We start from the raw sequence: 24,110 nt of genomic DNA, 5'->3' as shown, positions 1-24,110 counted from the left end.
GGCAGGCCCGCCACCAAGTCCCGCCAGGGGCCATCCACTCCAACCCCCCTGTCCCCCCCCCCCGCCTGTTGAACTGCAGGGAATGTCCATATTTGGAGAGGCCGGTGAGGCAGGGGAGGGGGCCAGGGGAGACGATTCTTCGGCCTGAGGAGGGTTCGGGCGGGATGAAGCCGCCCCCACCGCACCACCCGACCCCTGCGGAGCGATACCTTGAGAGGATAAAAGACGCTGTGGCGCCATCTTGGCTGGTGTGGCAGGAGAGTCGAGCCCGGGCTGGGGAAGAAAGTAGTTGCTGATGCCCTGTCCTGACGGTGTCCCCGAGCCCCGCCGGTATCTGCGCGCTCCTGGCATGTAGCTTTCACCACGTCTGGCGAGTCTGCGGTCGGTTCTCAGGCTAGCTCCTGCAGAGCTCCAAACAGTGTGTCTTCACATGGCCATCATCGATCCACGTCCCCCAGGAAGGCTACTCGGCAGGGCTGAACTCACAGTAGGAGGCCAGGCCGGCCTCGGTGCACTTCCGCGGGCGTCGAGTTTAGGAAAGGCTGGGGATCCACAGGCCTTACTAGGCCGCACTAGGCCGGAGCCTGCGGCGGCCTCCCCGAGCACTGTTTGGGCCCCAAAACACCACAGGACGGACCGCTAACGATGGATGCGTGGCAGGGGGGGGGGGGGGGGGGAGGATGAAAGTCTCCTACCTGCCCAGGCGGCTCGGTGCAGAGGCGGCCGGGAGGCCTCGGGGCGGCAAGATGGCGGCGGCCGGTGCCGGTTCTCCTCGCGGCTCCGCGGGACGTGGCGATGTGAGAAGCCCCGCAATAGTCACCCAGGGGGAGGCAGAGGAGTGTCCCGAACCCGATGATGCGGGTCTCGGGCGAAAAATCAACAGCGGTGGTGCGGATGGCGGCGGATTGCTCCGAAGGTCTCAGGAGCAAACCTCATACACGTCCGCCGCCATGCACGTTCGGCCACGCCCCCCATGTTTTTTATTTTTATTTGTTTAGCATAAAAAAATAAATAAAAATGCAAAGGTGATCAAAATTACCGCCAAAAGAAAGCTCTATTTGTGGGAACAAAATGATAAAAATGTTGTTTGGGTACAGTGTAGCATGACCACGCAATTGTCATTAAAAAAGTGACAGCACTGAAAGCTGAAAATTGGCCTGGGCAGGAAGGGTGGAAAGTGCCTGGTATTTAAGTGGCTAAGGTTAAATATGATTTGCCCATGCACAGCAAAGCAACAGGCTCACTTCTTCACCCTGAAGATAAAAAAATACTGTAGCTGCCGAGTTTTAAAATTAGGATACGCACTTGACCTATTGACTCTTTACTATGATCAGCTGCCCCACTGGCAAATAGAAATGTGCAGTAGGCAGAAAAGCACCATCAGGAACGGACCAAATTTCTCAGCATTTACAGCCATAGAAGCAGGGTCTCAGAGGCTCCTGCAGGTGCCAGCACTTTATAGCTACAGCAGTTTTTTGTGGTTTATTTTATTGACAGGTTTTCTTTATAAAAGACTGAAGGTCATTATTCATCTGTGAATGTACTCCTAGGTTCATTTAATTTGTTGGATAAAAGTCTCCATAGAGAAGTATGGCAGAAAAACACAGTATAAATGAATAATCCCACAGCAAAGACAGGACTTACATCAATAAGACCTCTTCTGGGTGTGTGGACGGTAATCATGGCTGCACTATCCAACATAAAAGTGATCTTATAATTGGCATTTGTGCTGACGCCCAATTCCTAGAGAAAAAGAACATTGTAATGAGCAAGCAAATAAGTCTTTAGACCTTCAAAAATTGAAAAAAAAAAAAAATCACAGGTACATCAATACGATGCCAAAATTCATTACAATAGACAAACTAAAGTGTATAAATCAAGACCAGTCCACCCAAAACCAACTTTTTTTTGTCAAGTGTGGATAGGACTGAACTGGGATAGCACTGAATATTCAAAAAAATGCTTCTAAATGTTTATTTTTAATTATTATTAGAGGTCATGTGACTGCCGCACTGGGCTTTCCATGGCCTGGCCAGGACCAAGCTGCAGCACATCACCCTGATGTCACCAGTAAACACTCCTCCAAACTGTCCTCTATTCAATGGCAGTGCTAACAAAGCTCTCAGGAGCTGCAACAATACTAATAATTACAAATCAGTGCTTGAGTTTCTGGGTCTACAAATCTTCTGTAACCATTATCAGGGGTTTCTACTGTTCTTCTAAGGCTTTTCTCATATATTTTACAGACACACAATGATGGGTGGAACAAAACTCCCAGGTGTTATAATGGCAGACATATATCCAAGACCCCTGGGCTCCAGCTTAACTAGATTATTACTATTTACTTAAAAATGGGTTGGAAAGGTAACTACGTATAACTGAGAAAATGAAGAAAATACAACATTTAAAACAGAAAGGGTTATAAACATTACCAAAATTCCACTTACCTTCATTTTGGCTTCAATCCATTTCATACTAGTTGCCGCTAGAGAAAAAAAAAAGAAAAAAAAAAGAAAAATCAAATATGGGTTTATGCAGACAGACATTAAACAGGCCACCCCCAACTTAGCCTGCACTGGCCTCTACTCAGTGCGTCCAGAGGGGATCCCCTACCAGATGATTATAGGGTTATGGGTTTAATTGTACCCCATGTAATGTGCAATTTGTACTGCAAAAAAAAAAGTCTTCTAGCAGCATTAACACAACAGTTTCTGTTTTTCCTAAGTCCTCACAACAGTTTTTTTACATGTTGATCCTGTCAGTAGACCTGATATTTTTCCCACTTCCTGTAACAGGCAATGCTAATCCAACAAGCTGTCAGTTACAGTTCATGACAAACCATATAATATTGCCAAGGATGATTTTTCTTCATGTGGTTTAAACATTGTTTTAAAGATGTTTAAAAAAATAAATAAATTACCTGCTTAAAGTGGAACTTTAGTTAGAAAACGAAGTCCTGCTAGAGGACTTCAGGCTGGCCCCTTTTGCAGGTATAGCTATGTATAAAACATTACAAATAAGTGTCTATACTGTTTAAAATCCAATAATACATGGTTGTGCTCTGCACATGCTCAGGTGCTCTCCATTTTTAGATACTTCAACATTTGTGGAGGCTGATCTGCTGACCATTTTAAAGCGGAATTAAACCTCCCTAACCTTTACAGCCAAGAAAGCTGCTTCTGTTTGATCTGCAACTGTTATAATGCTGCACTTGTGATCAGCTAAGGCACAGGCCATTTGATGCTTTGACAGTTTGGTTGAGGACACAGGCAAATGTGACAGCAATCCTGGTATTCAATGTGTTTAGTTACACTTTATGATTTACTGCTGTTCAGGGGCTTTGGGCTCCAGCAAAATGTCAGCCTCTGGCAAGAAGGAACAGGCACAATGCTGGAGGAAATTTACAGAACACACTAATATTGGTAGCATAATTAACGTGGAAAGTATGTTCCTTGCTAAAAAAAACATTTTTGTAATGATATATTAATAATATATATTATAATTATTATTTATTACATTTGTATCAAGTTATTCGTAAAGTTCCACTTTAAAAAGCATTATCTGGAATTGGGCTTTAAGGCGTTTGCTGCTTACTTAACCTCTTGCTGATTGCGCTATAGCTGAATGACAGCTAGAGCGCAGTCACACATTTAAAGAAGGGCGTCTATTGATGTCAGCACAGAACCCTACTCCCCTGCGTACCCCAAGGGCACGCATCATGCTCTCTCTGTGATCACTGTGCCTTTTGGACACAGGTGATCACAGATCAAGCTAAAGGGCCAAGCACAGCTGATCACATGTAAACAAATGCTGGTTATGGGTATTTACTTTCCTCAGCACTGTCTGAGGAAAGGAAAGTCAATAAATGGACACATTTACATTGATAATCAGTGCAGTCCCATCAGTGAAGCCTCATCAGTGCACATAAGCGATGAAGAAAAAATTACTTATTTGTAAAATTTTATAACAGAAACAAAGGATTTATTTTAATTTTTTTTCAAAACATTGGGTTTTTTTTCATTTGTTTAGCAAAAAATAAAACACACAGTGGCGATTAAATACAACCAAAAGAAAGCCCTGTCTGAAAAAAATGATAAAAATGTCATATTGTACAGTGTTGCATGACCAGGAAATTGTCAAAGTGTGACAGCACTGAATACTGAAAATTGGCCTGGGCAGAAAGGGGAAGAAAGCGCCCAGTATTGAAGTGGTTAAAGTGGAACTTGGAAATTCCGCAATCTCACTGAACTACCACGCACATGCAGGAGTGATGTCGTCCCCACCCAGCCAATGACAGTTGCTGGTGAACGAGACCCAGAAGCCAGCCACCCGAAGATGTCAGCAGCCAGGCAGGGAGCAAGGGATGCCACATCGCTGGGGCTGAGGTGAATATTATTCTGCTTTAAAGTCCATTTAAAAAATACTTGTCCATTTAAAACAGGGGTGCCCACCCTGCAGCTCAAGACAGCTATGAATGTGGCCCAACATAAAATCGTAAACTTTTATGTTAGTGTGAAAAATTAAATCCGCTGGTACTCTAGCTATATGTATTTAAAATGTCATACATAGGTCTTACATACTATGTAATGCCTTGTGTTCTCATCAATAAAAAACCTTTGTTGGTCTAAAAAAAAAAAATTGTAAACTTATATAAAAAATTTAGATTCTTTTTTTGTGGAATTTTTTGCGTTTACAATTGGCAGCTGAAGAAAAATTTGACAGTGTCTCTCAAGTAAAAAATACCAATTTTAACAATCACGCCTCATTCATGTCAGTTTTCAGCAGCACCTATATTTGTGAGCAGCGATTTTCAAGGGTAAAGCAATAGAAGGGCAGAATTAGAACGAAAATATCTGATGAGCACCTTGAGAATTCATTGAGATTGCGTTACTACATCAATCTAACCAGATATTGATGTTTTAGTTTATCAAATACTATAATATCACACTAAATTGATGTTGTCTTTTACTTTTGGCTCCCAAACAAAATTGAAGACTTTTTTTCCCCACAAATAGAGCTTTCTTTTGGTGGTATTTGATCCCCTCTGCCTTTTTCTTATTTTTTGTGCTATAAACAGAAAAAGAGCGACAATTTTGAAAAAAAAAAATCATTATTTTTAACTTTTAGCTATAATAAAGATCCCCCAAAAATATATAAAAACTATTTTTTTCCCTCAGTTAGGCTGATACGTATTCTTCTACATATTTTTGGTAAAGAAAAAAATAAAATAAAAACAAAATCGCAATAAGCATTTACTGATTGGTTTGCACAAAAGTTTTATGGCATTTTTTTTTTTTTTTTTTACTAGTAATGGCGGCGATTTTTATCGCGACTGCAACATTATGGCGGACACGGACAATTTTGACACATTTTTGGGACCATTGGCATTAATACAGCGATTAAAATGGCATCGATTACTGTAAAAATGTCACTGGCAGTGAAGGGGTTAACACTAGGGGGCAGGGGAGGGGTTAATATGTATCCTAACTGAAGGGGGGATGGGACTGTGCAGGAAAACTAACAGATCACTGTTCATACTCTGTATGGACAGACGATCTGTCAGTTTCCTGCTCAGAGAACCGGAAACTGTGTGTTTACACACACAGCTGCCGCTTCTCTGTGTGCTCCAAGCGATCACGGGAGCCTGGCGGCCAGCAAGACCACTGGGCACTCGCATCAGCTCGGGGAGCGAGGGGGCGTATGGGATGCCCCCTAGTGGCCGTTTATGCTACCGACGTAGCATAACAGCAATTTGCGCAGCCAAACCATGCTGCCGCAGTACAACTGCGGTGGCTGGTCGGCATGCGGTTAAAGTGTTACTAAGCCCAGGACCCTGCATTCACTATATTTGATCACCCGCAGTACACAGAACATGGAAATGCAATTATTTTAGTAAATATAAACTGACAAATGCCTTTTCTCATAAGCAGTGTATCAGTGCCCAGCCAAGCACTGGTTAAAGCTTGTAGGAGGAGTTTTCTGGCTATCCTATGAAGCTGCAAAACCCCCGACCCTCTGTCTGGACAGTGCTGATTGGCCCTGTGCCGATTACATGCACCCTCCCAAGAAAAAAAAAAACTCTTTAGCAATACACACCAAACTGGGCATGTACAGCCTGACTCTGTTATCAGGAAATTATTAGGGAACAGTGGAAGAAGGGGAGGATCAGAAGAGACAGGTTCAAACGCCCTTTTTACACAATGCAGAGGATTAACTCCTTAGGTTCCACAGGGAGTATAACAGGCATGCTTTACTGCACATACAGACTGATTTTACTATTGTGGGTTTAGTAACACTTTAAGACTAATCTGCACACCTGGTGACAATATAGCTGTGCAACTTTACTGCAGAACAAACTATGTTGTAAACTTGTTAAAGTAAGTGGAAAAATAACTATCCTACCGGCAGGGTCAACAGGTAATTAACTATGTTTTTCACAGGAGACTGCTGTATTAACTATGACAAACTGCATCATATACCGTATGTCAATTTTTAATTGGTCTATAGTACAAAGCTAAAGCTAAACAAGCTTGACCGACAGGCAACTATGGTTTTGAGATGAGGGCAGCAATTGCCGCCTCAAAAATTGATTAAAAAAAAATACCATTAAACCTGAGATAAAAAAGCAGATCTTCTGTAAAAAAAAAAAAAAAAAAAAAAAAAAAAAAAAAAATTACCATTGTATGTTTACACATTTAATGCAAACTACTCTTCTAGCTTTTTGGAAGTCACTTCCATGAGGGTCAGTAAACTAAGTAGACTTGCTCAGAAAATAGTTTGACCATCTAATTGAAATGATTTTTTCCACAAAAGTCTCACAAAAGCTAGAAGGAAAAATGAACAAAAGGCTCCTTAGGGACATATAAAAGGTTGGAACAACTTACACCATATTACAATATCATAATCTTCATAGGCAGATGTAAGAAATTCATGTAAATATGGTCTCATGAGCTCCAGGCCAGTTTCTGCGCAAGACCGATGATCTAAAACAGCACAAGAAAGTGAAGTAGAAGATGCAGCATTGTAAACAAGCATGTAAAGCAACACCATCACAAATAAGCCCCTTTCACACTGGGGCGGTGGGTGCGTCGGTGGTAAAGTGCCGCTATTTTTAGAGGCACTTTACCGTCAATTTTGCAGCACTATTCCGCTGCTAGCGGGGAGCTTTTACCCCCCTGCTAGCGGCCGAGAAATGGTTAAAACCACCGTAAAGCGCTGCTGCAGCGGCGGTATAGTGCACTGCCTCATTGATTTCAATGGGCAGGAGCGGTTTAGGAGTGGTGTATACACCGGTCGAAAGATGCTGCTAGGAGGACTTTTTTTTAGCATCCTGCCAGCACACCACTCCAGTGTGAAAGCCCTCGGGGCTTTCACATTGGAGAGACAGCAGCGGCTCTTTCAGGGAGCTTTGCATGCGCTATTTTTAGCTCTGTAGCGCCTGGAGAGTGCCCCAGTGTGAAAGGGGTCTAAGAGTCAGACCCTACTATGGGTTACGGAGGCCATAGTAGTACATTTCTGATGTGGGGTGGAGGGTATGCTATTCTGAGGTTCATAAAATTGTATCTGAATGAACAGTTTACAGACCTCGGAAGCACTCAGGAGAGAGGGGTGCAATCAATCTCTAAGGAATGAATAGTAAGATAAGGATGCAGCATACTAACCGAACAGAGTGTAGTCAACATCTAAAACCAGCAGCTTCTTCTCTTCTCTTGGAGGATTTAGGATTTCCACTTTGTATTCTTTGACACGGCGTGAAATCTTAGCCAGATTTTCTTCTCTGCAATGAATTACAGTTAGCAATGGTTTTAAGGAAAGGAATTCATGGCCAGACTGAGTCCCACCAATTATTAATGCTGTGGGCAGAGGCTGGAGTAATTTTACAGGACTGAAATTGTTCAGGTTGGGTTGACATCTTGGGCAGAGCAGAAGTTTTCTGCTGGGGACCCTGAGCATTACAAGTAACTATAAGTGACTGAGCCAGACAGCATCCATCCAGATTAAAGTTTTCAGTTTTGGTTGGCTGTAGCTACTTACAGAAGTAAATCTATGCTTATTTGGAAGCTTCAAAAGATGTTTAAAACCGGCACTTGAAGATGCCAGGACATACTGTCAGAAATGCTGTACAAATATCTGTGAGCACCAAAGCTAAGAACACTCTTAACATGTGAATGGTGACATCAGAAACTCAAGTTGTGATTGGCCCCATCCTTGCCTTTTTATTAGTCATGTTTCATATTACGACCATATTTAGAGTGTAATATAAAACATGGTCATATTTTCCATGGCTCTACACTCAAATCATCCCTTACATAAAAGGAGAAGTTTCACCTTTGTATAAAATGTACATCTTTTTGCAGGAAAAATAAAAGTGCATTTATTATTTTTACTAGGAACCTGGAAAGCATTGCATGCAGGACTCCTGCAGCTTTTCAGTGCAACCTGTCTGCTTAGACCTTATACGGGGAGGCAGTTACATACTGACAGGAAGAGACAATGAACTACCTAGAGCACTCAACAGCAGTTCATTGAGAACTACAAACCCACAGCCACAAAGGCTGTCAGGAATTGTAGTTCTCCCATTCACAGAACTCTGGGAATGAATGACGTGGCTGGGCAGGCAGAGCCATGCTCGGCCGTGTCTTTTTAAAACAGTGACATCGAGTTTGGGAAGAAGATCCCTGGCTCACTGATAATAGAGGTAGCAGATCGGGAACGGCTGCAGGAGTGGGAACATGTTACATGTTCAACCCTAAAAATGGGTGGAACATGTAACATTTTCTTCAAGCACAAGTAAACCCATCCATAAAACATTTTCACTTCAGGCACATGCCGGAAAAGTAACACTTCCATTGGTTGTGCTCTCAATCAAAACGTGAAACCATCCAATGGCGGGTGTCATAACTGATCACATGTGCATCATCATGGCAGTTGTAGATTAAACAAAGGCAAAGATGGCAGCTTCCTTGACTGAAAACGATAGGGGGGGGTTTACTTACCCTTTAAAGGTGAACTTATTCTTTGAAGTGGAACTTTACCCATAACAACTGGATATAACGTTCTTTAGCAAGAAACATACATTCAACGTTAATAATTATGCTTTCAAAATCAGTTTGTGCTGTATATTGCCTCCAGCATTGTTCCAGTTTCTTCTTGCCAGAGGCCGCCATTTTGCTGAAGCCCAGAGCCCCTGAGCAGCAGTTAAAGGGGTTGTAAAGCATCCAGCTTTTTACCTTAATGCATTCTATGCATTAAGATTAAAAACCTGTGTTGCAGCAGCCTCCCCAGAGCCCGATTGCTCCAGCGACAGGGACGAGCACAGCAGCAAAAAAAACCTAGGCATTGTAACCTCGATGCGCCGATTGTGGTTTTCAACGCAACGCAAGCCAAAATGCAAACCTATCATTTTTATAAGTGTTATGGCATTTACTAAACTTCTGCAAAAAAAAGTAGACTATGTGATTTATTTACTAAAGGAAAAATCCACTTTGCACTACAAGTGCACTTGGAAGTGCAGTCGCTGTAGATCTGTGGGGGACATGCAAGGAAAACAAAAAACAGCATTTTTGCTTGTACACGATTGGATGATAAAATCAGCAGAGCTTCCCCTAACATATAGAGCAACTGCACTTCCACTGGCAGTTCACCTGTAGTGCAAAGTGGATTTGCCTTTAGTAAATCAACCCCTATGTCTTTATTTAGAATGAGATTTCAGATTTGTTTTAATTTTTAGGCTCATTGAAGTGAAACTCATTACAGGGAGCAGTCCGAGCGGGGCATGTTGAAAGAAATTAACTTTTACAGGAGACCGACATTGGAGTGTGGTATCTTTCTGGAGTTCAAGGAATGATAAGCATGTACACAACTCTACAGAATCCACCACACATAGCTCTGCCTCTTGGTGATTGGTAGCCTCACAAATATAGGTTTAACCAAAAGGGCAGTGTAAAAGGTAGAATGATGCACAAAATGCAGTAAATTATAAAAAACCAATGCAAAGACATCTTTCATAGGCTGAATGTAGAGGCCTGAGGTCTGTTTTGCTGCTCGTTGCTATCCTTTGTCAAAATTAGGCTTTTGCTCTGCCTCACAAAGTAATAAGCAGTTTTCCATCTAATTTTTGCATAGCTGTCATAAATTGCAGTAAAGTACAATTATTACATTAAGAAAAAAAAAAAAAAAAAAAAAAAAAACCTGCCAACAACGGTATAACCTACAACTTTACAGTAATATAACACCACCTGCAATTAGGATTTAGAGCTGTCACATGTAAGCAAGACTCACCGATTTTCCACCTCCACTACCTCCTCTTCAATGTCAAAGTCATTTATAACATCATCATTTTCTGGAGGTGGTGCCATCATTTCTTCCTGCAGAGATGCAACAAAAGATTACATTCAAACTATAGGAGAGAAAGGCAGTAAAAGCACTGAAATATAATGCTGGAATATAGTGAATGTTTGGTGCAATGCATCACCTACCCTTGGTAGATCAAAAGTGTTCCACCAAGAAAATGACCAATCGTTTTATCTCTCTCTGTGTGTTTGTGTCATTTTTGCTGACTTATTTCCAGTTATGTTTTCCTTATAGTATAACACATAGAAAATGTAGCTTGCATTACCAAACTCTCCTCACGTGTCCCCATCATCATAATCTTGGTATTTGGCTTCAGCTTTAGAACTCCCAGTTTTACATCATTTTCTGCCGGCTTGCCTGTAGAAGATACCGAATGAAACAAAATGAATGATTATTCTTTATTTAGATACAGAATTTAAAGGTATTCTCAAATGTTCCCCATGTCAGGTATGTCTTATTTAGTTCAAGTCCTATCACTACAGCAGGTACTATGACCATTATTAAACGTTTTAGTAGATGGGTCAAAGCAGTTTGTTTTCTGATCTCCTTCTTTGCCATCTTCGTGTTCTTACTGATTTGGATGGGGAGAAGCTGTTCTCGCAGGGAGAACACAGTGATTATTGCTAGAGGCTACAAGAGCCACCAGTAATAATCGCACGGAAAAAATCAACTTGGGTACATTCAGCCTGCCCATACATGGTTCAAATCTCGCGATTCATACAGTCTATGACCGGCTTAAAGGGGTTGTAAAGCTTTGTTTTATATTTTCTAAATAGGTTCCTTTAAGCTAGTGCATTGTTGGTTCACTTACCTTTTCCTTCGATTTCCCTTCTAAATGTTTTTTTCTTTGTCTGATTTTCTCACTTCCTGTTTTTCCTCAGTAAACTTCACACCATCATCCGAGTGGTGTTTAGTCAGCCAGAACAGCTTACTGAGGAGGAACCGGCTAATGCCTATATACGGGGGTTGAATGGCTCCCTTGCACAAAATTCCATACAGGTACAGGGTTTCATTAAGAGCCGTTTGAGGGGCGCGCGCGTCCGCTGCACGGCGGGGGGACCTGATGCTCGTGGCTGGCGGCAGCAATCGTGCGCACGAGTGCCTCAAAAAAATAAAATAAACAAACCAACAAGGATTTTAGCCCATCAGTACATTATTATTAAAAAAAAAAAAAAAAAGAAGTTTGGCATATACACTTTAAGAAGTTGATCGTTCGTTCTAGCCGTTCTTAATTTCACTGGTTGTCAATTCACATGGTTCCAACCCATCACTGTGGCTCCAATACAGATGAACTATTGCATCATTTATTGTATGTATATTTAGTGGGTGCTTTTACAATCACAAGTGTAGGAAATGCAACCCCACCTTTTACAGATCATATGATGCAGGTGGTGCCTGGGCCAGTTTCTGGCCCCCTCCTATACTTTAATATCCTGCATTACCAGAGAAACATACAGCATTTGGTAATGGAGAGGCAGTATCTCTATGTAAATCACCTGACATTGACATGGAAAGTCTTTGCAAGTGTGCCTCTCCACTGGTGTGCAGTACATGCCTCTAGGGCCACATTACACTAGTGATGCTATCACTGATGAGAAGACGCCAGTGATAGGATCACTATGGAGGTCACATACAGACAGTGATACCAGCACCTACCTGCAGGTTTCACTTCCTTACTGGCTGGAAGAACAGGACAATACTCCGAGTACCAACTTAGGTTATGCTGTAACTACCGTATTTATCGGCGCATAACACGCGCCCCAAGTTTAGGAGGGAAATTTAAGGAAAAAAAAAAAAAACTTACATTTAAATGCCCATCAATGCAGCCTCATCAGTGTCCATCTGCAGCCTTGCCCATCATTGCAGCCGCTGATTATTTAAAATTGGCACCAATATCCGCTGACTGTGAGCAGAGATGAGCAAGTGCCGCCGACATACAGAAAGCCGAGTGTACTCGGCTAGACTCTGCTCTGTTCACAGTCAGGGGCAGGACTGCGAGAGGAGCCGAGTCTAGCCGAATACACTCGGCTTTCTGTATGTCGGCAGCGCTCGCTCATCTCCACTCACAGTCTGCGGGGATTGGCGTATAACACACACCCACGATTTCCCCCTGATTTTAAGGGGGAAAAAGGTGCGTTTTATACACTGATAAATACGGTAACTGCCAAAGAAAGAGTGATCTACACATATAAAGCAAGGGATCACTAATGTAATAGTAATATGACTCTAATATGTAATATAGTAATATGGCAGTAATATGACTAACTACTTAAGGACCGCCTTTACAGGAGGTGGTCTTGTTTATGATAATGGTGGTCTCCGCAGTGGGTTCGCCGCGAGGTGACCATTATCGGCAGCGGGAGAGGTGCCACCCCCCCGCGCCCTCCACCGCTTACTGGAGCCATCGGTAGCGGCGGAGGCGATCGGGTCCTTCATGTTGCTGGGTATGGATAAGAGTGAGGCTAAGATGGCCCCCACCCATCTCTATACCATAGGAGGGCAGAAGCGACGTCAAAAAAAATCGCTTCCGCCCATACCTCTTAAAGGAACCTTTTTTCAATGTAATTTTTTCAAATTACATTTATTTTTTATTGCATTTAAGTCCAAATATGAGATCTGAGGACTTTTTGACCCCAGATCTCATATTTAAGAGGACCTGTCATGCTTTTACATTCATTATAATATTACCGTGTCAAAATAAATAAAATCAAGTAAAATAAATAAGGAAAAAAAAAATTTTTTACAACACCCCGTCCCGACAAGCTCGCGCGCAGAAGCGGACGCATACGTGAGCAGCGCCCGCATATGAAAACGGTAGTCAAACCACACATGTGAGGTATTGCCGTCATCGCTAGAGCAAGAACAATAATTCTAGCCATAGACCTCCTTTGTAACGCAAAACATGCAACCTGTAGAATTTTTTAAATATCGCTTATGGAGATTTTTGAGGGTAAAAGTTTGACGCCATTCCATGAGCTGGGGCAATTTTGAAGCATGACATGTTGGGTATCAATTTACTCTGCGTAACATTATCTTTCACAATATAAAAAAAATGGGCTAATTTTACTGTTGCCTTATTCTTTTATTAAAAAAACAGAATTTTTTACAAATAAAGTGCACTTGTAAGTCTGCGCAAATACAGTGTGAAAAAAAGTATTGCAATGAGTGCCATTTTATTCTCTAGGGTGTTAGAAAAAAAATATATAATGTTTGTGGGTTCTAAGTAATTTTCTAGCAAAAAAAAATGTTTTAAACATGTAAACACTGAGTCTGAAAAAGAGGCCTGGTCCTTAAGTGGTTAACCACTTCAATACAGTACCGGGCACTTTCACACCCTTCCTGCTCAATTCTGAGCTTTCAGTGCTGTAGCACTTTAAATGACAATTGTGCCGTCATGCAACCCATCAGAAATGTTTTGCATTTTATTTATAAAAATAGAGCTTTCTTCTGGTGGTATTTAATCACCACTGGGATTTTTATTTTTTGCTAAATTAAAAAAACAATAAAAAAAAAAAAAGACTTATTTGTAAAATTTTATAACAGAAAATAAGTCATTTGTCTTCTTAACGGATGGGCACTGAGGAGGCTGCACTGATAATCAGTGAAAACTATGTGCTGACAGGTTTGCCGGTTAACGGCTTCCCTTTCCTCCCACAGACACAGCATTTGAGGAAAGAACTGTCAATAACTGGCAAGTCTGTGTACATGTGATCAGCTGTGATTGGACACAGCTGATTACATGGTAAAGACCACTGTGATTGGCCCCCTACCCTGATCTGTGATCAGCTGTGTCCTCCAAAGCAGTGGTTTTCAACCATGTCCTCAAGTACCCCCAACAGGCCATGTTTTGTGAATTTCTCTTAGATAAAATAGCTGTCAAAAATACCAAGCCATTGACTCAGATTTAAAACACCTGTGCAGGATAAAGGAAAATCTGCAAACATGGCTTGTTGGGGGTACTTGAGGACATGGTTGAGAACCACTGCTCCACAGGACACAGCGGACTCACAGCACACCCAATGCGTGCCACAGGAGGTGCGGTTCTGGACACCCACCCAGAACTGAACAACCACGCTAAAGCTGTCTTTTGGCTATAGCACAGTCAGGAGGTGGTTAAGTGACTTTTTACAAGAGAAGTACGACAGTTGCCATGGCTGACCTCCTGAAAATGGTATTTGCCTGGCTAGGCCTGACTTAATTATTTTTAAGTCGCAGACCCCAAACAAGCATGCTATAAATGAGTGTCAAAATGTCTCGTCTCTATACCTGTTCCGGGTCAGTGACTCAACATGACAGCGAGAGAACTAGCATTCTCAAAAGGAAGAGTCAGCAGTGGCAAACTATTAGCTTCTCGTGATATTTTATTTTTCGGTTGTATTGAGGGGCAGTAAAGTGTCACCATAAAAAAGCAGACTGATAAGGTGGTGAGGTGCTCAGAATTAGCACTGGTGTACACATAGGTATAGCCATGTTGCTGCTTACTAAGGATGAGCTCCGGCATGTTCGCACAGCCTGCCAGGAAGTCGGCACTGCGCTGATCACAGGCAGTGAGACATTTGCCGATCTCTGCAGCCGCGCATGGGGGCAATGTCTCACTGCCTGTGATTAGCGCAGCGCCGACTTCCTGGCGGGCTCTGCACGTGGGGTGTGCGAACACGCCGGAGCTCATTTTTACTGCTTACAAAGATTACAAAACATCTTTGTCGTGATATTAAACCTTCTAAAAACTAGTTTTTAGTTTGTGAATCACAAAATACCCACTTAGATGGTTTGCAGCACCAGCTGCATCTGTCCTTAGCTGCCTCTAAGATGGAGAGCTGAGCGATCAAACACCGCTGATCACTTAGCTCTTGGTCCTCAGCCTGCAGAGAGCTGGTGACTGTCATTCACTGGTGATCTGCCTCTCCAGCGCTCACTGGAACGCTGGGCTGTGGACAGGGCAGAAGTGGCTGGCTCAGGCTCTCATGGCCTCACTGAGAGTCTGAGCCATCTGTTGGTCCAGGTTTCTTGGCGGATCCTGACCATATGGTCAAGATCTTTTCAGATCCTGAACCAGCTCTGTGACATCAGCCGACAGCAGGTTTTATCCCTCTGCCGACTGAAAACTGGTCACAGAAGTGCAGAACGAACTGCATTCCTGTGACCCATAGGAGAAATATAGCCAAAAAAAGCCTTGGCCGTACTTTTCCTTTAATCGCTTACTGAATATGCAGCTTCTTTATCTGGTAAGTCTTGCCTATGTTCCTGCTTAAGCTGATGTCATGACCTCTATTCCAGATTTTCTGTTACAGGGTTTCTCTTGCAGCACCCTATGGAGCCACCCTTGCATGCAATGACTGGACATGTAAAGTCTGGTACACACTATCAGGCTGAACAAGAAAAATTAAGAGCTCAGGATGAGCCGCTGTACAAACTATCTGATGTTAGTACAGCGATCTTCCAAACTGAGCTATTGTGTTCTGACATTGGCTGCCAGCGCCGTTTAGGTGCAGATCAGATGCTGGATTTCCAGCATGCCAGTCCGTCAGAAGCCGGTTATTCGGCCAGCTTCTCTTGGAGAGGCTATTGTACACATTGGCCGAAAATTGGACAGTTTCTGTTGAACCGGCCGATATTCAGCCCATGTGTACGGGCTTAACACCCTACACTGTGTGCATCAATAGGAGCGCACACAACCCCATAGCTTAGGATGGCAAGACTCTCCTGCCTTCTCCAGGCCAACAGTCTGATGCCAGACTGCCCTGTCCATGGTTACCTCTTTCCTGTCAAGACAGCAAGTTCAGGAAAGCAGCAGTGAGGAAAGCAGGCGCCAGCTGCATTGAAAGCTGTAAACTGCAAGTGCTGGGTATGGATTTCAACAAATAGCTTAATGTGGAATGTTTATTTTATAGGGCTCAAAGTGTTAAACTAAAGCATGCTGAGAATGTAATACTAGAGACCCTGCCACCAATTAAAAAATCTAGTCCTTTAAATGTTTACTCGCAGTGGTTTTTTTTTCTTCCCATAAAATTACTTTTCTTACTTGCAATGTTACTAGAAAATGTGACTATTTTAGGCCCTTTTCACACTGATGCGGTGGGTGCATCAGCACTAAAAATAGCGGCACTTTACCGTCAATTTTGCAGTGCTATTTGGCCACTAGCGGGGCGCTTTTACCCCTGCTAGCGGCAGAGAAAGGGTTAAAACCACCGCAAACCGCTGCTCCTGCAGCGCTATACCAGCGGTATAGCAACGCTGCCCCACTGATTTAAATGGGCAGGAGCTCCAAAGATGCTGCTAGCAGGACTTTTTTTAGCGTCCTGCCAGCGCACTGTCCAGTGTGAAAGCCCTTGGGGCTTTCACATTGGAGAGACAGCAGCGGCCTACAAAGTGCACCAGTGTAAAAGGGGTTTTAGAGGAATCAATTACCTAGTACAGTCTCCTCCCTCCTTGAACTTTATCACCCTCTCCTCTTCTAGGAGTGTCTAATTACTGCTGTACTGACCCAGCTCCTCCGCCCCTCTCTTCACCTCTCTACATAAGCTATTATATTGTGGTCAAGAAAAAGCAAAGAACATATATTGTCATTTGGGTAACAGCTCTGAGTCTGCTGGGGCTACTGACATCACATCCTAGATGGCAGCACCCAGCAGCAGTCTCAGGGCTTTTGGGGGTCTATACAAGGCAGGTTTTACAAGTAAATAACATGAATAATAAAAAAATAAATCCATGGAAAGGTTTGCACTGAAATGAATGGTCTAATGACAGGGTCTCTTTACCCAATTGCTGACCAGCCACTGTCATTATACTGCCGCGGATTGTCTCATTGCCACAAATCAACATAGGTGTACGTCGACTCTTGAGAGCTATAGCAGGCGCTCACACGATGCATGTGGCCACGATGTTGCTCCACAGAGACCCAGAACGGGAATCTGTCAATGTAAACAGACAGATCCCTGTTCTGACAGGGGGGTAGAGAGCGATCGTCTATTCCTAGTGATCAGGAACAGTGATCTCTTTTCCTCCAGTCAGTACACTCCCCCCCACCCCCCACCCCAGTTAGAAACACCTCCCAGGGAATACATTAAACACCTTGATCAACCCCTAGCGTTAGACCACGGAATTGTCAGTTAAAGTGACGCAGTGGCTTATCGCAAGAAATGGCCTGGTCATTAAAGCAGAGGTCTGCCCACCGCTGCAAAAATGAAAAGCCAGCAGCTACACATACTGCATCTGCTGGCTTTTAAAGTGGTTGCCAACCCTTACAGACCACTTTTTGCTACAGTTAAGCCTATAATAAGGCTTACATGTAGCTACCACAGATATCTCCTAAACCATGCAGGTTTAGGAGATATCCCCTGTAGTTGCATGTGCCGACGTCATCGGCACATGCACACTGAAGCAACGGCACAGTTAGACTGTGCCATTACCAGCGGCCCCCTCACGCAGATGATGTCATCTCGGAGCCGTGATACCCGGAAGAAACCCTCAGGAGTGATGTCACTGGCCGGTGCTGTGTACGGGCACCGCAGTGACGGCTTCGATCACATGTGATTATTACATAATGAGCTAGTATACTATGCATACTAGCTCATTATGCCTTTGCCTTGCATCGAGAACCCTACTGTGCATGCGTGAGTGCTCTCTCTCCTACTAGCCAGACAACAGGGGGAGAAGGAGGGAGCCGAGCGGTGACATCAATAGCCGCGGCTGTGGCTCCTGGAAGCGGGAACAGGATACCTGTCAAAGCCAGGTATCCTGTTCTCCCTCCCCCCACAAGGTGCCAAATGTGCCACCGGAGGGGGGGGGGGGGGGGAGACAAATGAGCGGAAGTTACACATTTGGGTGGAACTCCGCTTTAAGGGGGAAAATCTTCCGGTCCTTAAGTGGTTAAAAGTATAATTAAGGGTAAATTCATGCTGAACGCGGGTTTGAAATCGTGCGAGTTCAACTGGACTCGCACAATTTAAAACCTGCATTTCAGTGTGAGTTCGGGGGGGGGGGGGGTTATACGATTTGAAAGACATCTGTGCGGGTTCATGGAGAGGTGTCTATTGAAATCGCCCCTGAAATCGCCAAAAGAACAGCAGGTTATTTGGAAAATCAGTGCGGAGTCGCACCGATAAGGGCAGTGCCGTTGCCGGTAATAGGCTGCGGTTTGGCATACAATTTGACATGTCAAGTCGCATGTCAAAACGCACCGATATGAACAGGGGTTAAAGGCAATTTTTTGTTTCGTTGTGGATAGAGTGGAGTGGGTTTAAACCCTTGTTAGATTTTTATTGCTGTCTGTGCCTCAGATAAGGAGATTCACCCTCTCTAGTTGTCCTGTTTACTGTTATCATTGAAAGTGAAAGTAAATCCCAAATTCTGGGTTTTACCCAGAACGGTAATAGAAATGGGGACAATAGCTCTGGCAACAACCGAGGATTGCCTCACTTTGGCGTGATCTCCACTTGCTTCCTGTTTGGCTATGGGACAAGAAGCGAGGAGAAATATTCCCAATGGGACACAGATGGCACAAAAAAACCGACAGGGGTCACAACCCTCCATTACTCTATCCAAAATGGAATAGAAAATCTTTGCCTTGGGGTCTACTTTAATTAAAGAACTTTTCATAGACCCAAAAGCTTGCAGAGGGGCACAGAACAGCGTGTGGGTGACTGCCATGTGGGTAGGAGGTGATGTAGGGCAATGAGGTCCAGCTTCCCAGCTCACCCTTGTATTTGAGTCCCAGCAGCTTCTGTCTCTCTGGTAGCACACCGGTCAGGCTCTTGAGGGAATGCTTGAGGTCCAGCACTGTGTCCTCCTCGGACAGGGCAGACAGAGGGAACTCCTGGCCGCCCCATTTGATGATCAGTGACAGGGTCATGGACTTGCTATGTGCCTCGGCGGCCATTACTGGCGGCTTTCCCTTCCCCCGAGCGTTACACCATCAAAGCCGGGCCACTGCCATTGACAGCCCGGCAAGACACAACACACCGATACAAACCGGATGTGACGTGCGGGCGACGTGTTGGTGCGTCAGTGGCTGCGCGGCTAAGCTGCCCTGGCAACGCTTCCGGATGCTGGGCTTCGCTGCCAACCACAAGGTGGCTGACATCCTGTAAAACAGCCTGCACTGAGAGAAAACGTGGGCTGCATTTACTCCTTATAATATTGTTGTCAAAGCATTAAACCCGTGTCCTGCTGCTGACTGTACATATCGCTGCTCAATAATGTTTGGACCATTTTTTTTAGTTCTCATTCACATGTATTGTATTTGTAACAATTGTTCTGATACTCTTGTAATTTATGAATTCTTGTATATTTTTCAATATTTTTCAACTATATATTCTTTTTATGATGATTTTTGTGATATTGTGTACCGCGACAGTCCCACCAACTTTGGGTGATTAACCACTTACAGACCGGACCATTTTGCTGGTCAAAGACCAGACCACTTTTTGCGATTCGGCACTGCGTCGCTTTAACTGACAATTGCGCGGTCGTGCGACGTGGCTCCCAAACAAAATTGACGTCCTTTTTTTCCCACAAATAGAGCTTTCTTTTGGTGGTATTTGATCACTCCTGCGGTTTTTATTTTTTGCGCTATAAACAAAAATAGAGCGACAATTTTGAAAAAAACGCATTATTTTTTACTTTTTGTTATAATAAATATCCCCCAAAATATATATAAAAAAACATTTTTTTCCCTCAGTTTAGGCCGATACGTATTCTTCTACATATTTTTGGTAAAAAAATCGCAATAAGCAATTATTGATTGGTTTGCGCAAAAGTTATAGCGTTTACAAAATAGGGATAGTTTTATAGCATTTTTATTAATAATTTTTTATTATTTATTTTTTTACTAGTAATGGCGGCGATCAGCGATTTTTATTGTGACTGCGACATTGTGGGGGACCCATCGGACATTTTTGACACATTTTTGGGACCATTGTCATTTATACAGTAATCACTGCTATATAAATGCAGTGATTCCTGTGTAAATAACACTGGCAGTAAAGGGGTTAACCAGTGGGTGGCAGTGTAGGGGTTAAGTGTTCCTAGGGGTGTGTTACTAACTGTGGGGGGGTTGGGCTTTCATTTAGTGAACACTGATCTCTGCTCCAATCACATGGAGCAGAGATCAGCGTCACTAGTTGCTAGGCAGAATGGAGAAATGCTGTTTACACAGCATTTCCTCCATTCAGCCGCCCCGTGAGACGATCGCAGGGATGCCAGCGGTGATCGAGTCCGCGGGTCCCGCGACCGGACTCATGGGGGTCCCGACCAGTACGGGAGCGCGCCGGCGGCGGCGCGCTCCCGATGGCAGGGCGGCATTGAATATTGGACGTACCTGTACGCCAATATGCCTGCCCATGCCATTCTGTCGACATACATCGTCGTGCAACTGGTCGGGAACCGGTTAAGGATTAAAATATACTTTGGAGTAGCCCTTGGTAAATCTACCCACCCCTTCTTAAGGTCCGGTTCACACTGAGGCAGCATGACTTACAGCACGACGGCCTCAGGCAAACTGGACACGACCGCTGTAGCGACCTGCAAAACGACTTCTGTATAGAAGTCAATGCAAGTCACCCCCAAAGTTGTAAAGGAACCTTTTTCTAAGTTGGAGCGACTTTTGTCGCTCTGATTAGTACGGTTCCATTGTACAGAACGGGATGCTACTTGTCAGGGGTCTAAGTCGCCTGACAAGTCGTCGCAGTGTGAACCGACCCTAACTGTCTGTAATTTGGGATGATGGTGCCTACACCTGTATTTTAACATAATTTTTAGGCTAAATTTCCCACATGGGCATAAAAAATGCAGCGTACAGCTTATATCTTTGTACGGTTCTGTATACAGCAATAGAAGGCCTCGTTCACACAGACATACTTGAGCGTTCACCTGGTCAAGGGCCGTGTTTGCACACATGGGGAATGCACAGGTGTCATAGTTCCCCAACATTCTCAAAACATTTTTAGGGGCACTTTTTTTTCTGTGCGTAGAGTATTACTTTAGGGGTGGGGCATTAATTAGTAGGCATGTCCTAGTAGGAGCAAAAAAAAATCGGAGAAAAATATGCGTAGTTAAAATTACGCTAAATAGTGGGCGTGGCTTAACCACTTCAGCCCCGGAAGAATTTACCCCCTTCCTGACCAGAGCACTTTTTGCAATTCAGCGCTGCTTAGCTTTAACTGACAATTGCTCAGTCGTGCCACGTGGCTCCCAAACAAAATTGACTTCTTTTTTTTCCCATAAATAGAGGTTTCTTTTGGTGGTATTTGATCACCTCTGCGGTTTTTATTTTTTGCGCTATAAACAAAAAGAGTGACAATTTTGAAAAAAAAAATTTTTTTTTACATTTTGCTATAATAAATATCCCCCAAAAATATATAAAAAAAAAACATTTTTTTTCCTCAGTTTAGGCCAATACGTATTCTTCTACATATTTTTGGTAAAAAAAAAAAAATCGCAATAAGCATTTATTGATCGGTTTGCACAAAAGTTATAGCGTTTACAAAATAGGGGATAGTTTTATGGCATTTATATTAATTTTATTAATTAAGAAAGAGCCTAGGACACAGTGCAGCCCACCTCCTGCTACCTCAGTCAGTAGCTGACTGAAGTTTTCTATTACATTCCTCCATCGCCCAGTACCCACTCCAAGCCCACCCAGCTTACTAGGTGGGTGGCCTGGGATGACACCTTTGCAAACCATCAGATCATGCTCACACCACACCGGTGCGGCTTTTTTAGCCCTTGTACACACGGTCGGACATTCCAACAACAAAATCCGTCGGATTTTATCCAACGTTTTTTGTCTGAAACTTGTGTTGCATACACACGGTCGGACAAAGTTGTCGTTCGTAACGTGATGACGTTATTTCGTTATGACAGGACTACGTTCAGGCTAGTAGCCAATAGCTTTGGTCTAGGAATTTGATCTGAGCATGCGTGGCACTTTGTCCGATCGGAATTCTCTACCAACGATCAGACAAAGTCCGATCGGATCATGTTGTTGGAAAATTTTATAGTCCAGCTCTAAAACTTTGTTGGTCGGATATTCCGCCAGAAACAGTCCGATGGAGCCCACACACGGTCGGATTATCCGACAACACGGTCCGATCAGACATTTTCCGTCGGAATGTCCGACCATGTGTACAAGGGCTTAAAGGGGGATCAGACCCCCTGGCCAAGTCCGTCCCTGCCCAGGACAAAGCCTAGTTTTTGGGATTCTGCCCAGGACAGGCTCAGACCGGGACACTGGTCTGATTTCTGTGAATGTCCTGGGCTAATCGGGACTGTTGGCAAATATGAGATGTTCCATGCATCCCTGTGTAGGCAGTCCTATTGATTTCAGTTAGGATGCAGAAGGTGCATGGGCACAGCCCCTCCTGCCAATTTGGCACCCATGTGGCTGCAGGTGCATGTCCCTAAATGTCGACAGCATTTGGGGACACGACCCCGCACAGATGTCAAATTGGGAGCTGTGTATCTGTGCAGCTGCTGCATCACAATTGGCATAAATATGACTGCCTGTGCATTCCCATGTAGGCAAACACGGCCCTCAAACAGGTGTACATTAAAGTACACCCATGTGAATGAGACCTAAAGGAAATGGGCCTATCCACATGGCTGTGTCTGACAGCATAATGTTGAGCTGCATTCAGAAGGGTTAAAAGAAAAAAATATCAAGATCCCATGTCAAGTCCTACCCTCCAAGTGCACGAGGCCTGCATAATTTGAATAGGGTTTTACTTATCCCTGAACAGAGTTAACATGGATGTCCTAAAAATACTCGTTCTCTCTTTTACTCTATACAAGGGGGAAGTTATTTTTGAATGAGCTCAGGTTTGTTCAGATCCTAGTCCGAACCCACCTAAGGTAACCCGCCAGCAAGTTGTCACCTATTAAGCCAATCATAAGTAGCCAATGTCTTGGCCACTTATGATTGGCTCAGTACAGCGAAAGCTCGGGTGGGTTCAGACTTGAATGCCAACATGCCTGAGCTCATCCCTAGAATTCATCCATACTGGAGCTACCAGAATCTGGAGCAGCTGTGCATGGCAAACAACCAGTTTCTATCCTTTACTAAAGTTTAAAGGCTAACTGCATCTTTTGCACCATGTTACACAGGTATATAGGGTGTAACATAAAACATGGTGGAATGCTAACTCCACCGATAGCATGTGGAGGTTCATCTACCCTGCAGAAGCTGTCACTTTTGTAATTGGTGCGGCTGTGTGGCAGTGAATGAATGAACTACAAGTCCCATCTTCCACTTCAGCATATTGACTTGTAGTTCTTAATGGAACATGGGCATAGCTCCCAACTGTCCCTGATTTCGAGGGACTGTCCCTGATTTGGAGCAATGTCCCTCTGTCCCTCATTCCTCCTCATTTGTCCCTCATTTTGGTTTGATCCATATAGTTGTATATAAAATGCACTTTTTATCTCTCAAAAAGTATTTCCCAGTGCTAAACCTTTCATCCAATTTCTAAATTGCCGCATAAAGGAATAGTAGTGGTAAAAAAAAGCACTTGTGGATTTAATTAACCTTTCTTTGGGGTTAATTCTTCTTTAACCACTTGCTTACTGGGCACTTAAACCCCCCTCCTGCCCAGACCAATTTTCAGCTTTCAGCGCTGATGCACTTTGAATGACAATTGCGCGGTCATACAACACCGTACCCAAATGAAATTTTTATCATTTTTTCCCCACAAACAAGCTTTCTTTTGGTGGTATTTAATTACAGCTAGGAGTTTTATTTGTTGCTAAACAAACAAAAAAAG

The 24,110-nt window shown here is 43.6% G+C and overlaps 1 protein-coding gene across 1 annotated transcript in view; it reads right to left on the bottom strand.

The window, feature by feature from the left end:
• The window catches only part of UBLCP1 (ubiquitin like domain containing CTD phosphatase 1), a 35,073-nt gene extending 15,717 nt beyond the window's left edge, over positions 1 to 19,356 (bottom strand). The window contains exons 1-7 of the mRNA XM_077468428.1: positions 19,051 to 19,356; positions 10,619 to 10,710; positions 10,282 to 10,367; positions 7,662 to 7,777; positions 6,885 to 6,983; positions 2,448 to 2,485; positions 1,645 to 1,743 (exon numbers count right to left, since the gene is read on the bottom strand). Of these exons, the coding sequence (XP_077324554.1) occupies positions 1,645 to 1,743; positions 2,448 to 2,485; positions 6,885 to 6,983; positions 7,662 to 7,777; positions 10,282 to 10,367; positions 10,619 to 10,710; positions 19,051 to 19,231 (711 nt within the window). The 5' untranslated portion in view covers positions 19,232 to 19,356. The remainder of the gene's footprint in view (positions 1 to 1,644; positions 1,744 to 2,447; positions 2,486 to 6,884; positions 6,984 to 7,661; positions 7,778 to 10,281; positions 10,368 to 10,618; positions 10,711 to 19,050) is intronic.
• Between the last annotated feature and the right edge of the window lie 4,754 nt (positions 19,357 to 24,110).

This window comes from Lithobates pipiens, unplaced genomic scaffold (assembly GCF_037356315.1).
Source record: "Lithobates pipiens isolate NorthernLeopardFrog02 unplaced genomic scaffold, aLitPip1_a1.2 Scaffold_8, whole genome shotgun sequence".
Classification (NCBI taxonomy): Eukaryota; Metazoa; Chordata; class Amphibia; order Anura; family Ranidae; genus Lithobates; species Lithobates pipiens.
The sequence above is the reverse complement of the archived record's forward strand: the minus strand, read 5'-3'. Positions and strand labels throughout refer to the sequence as shown.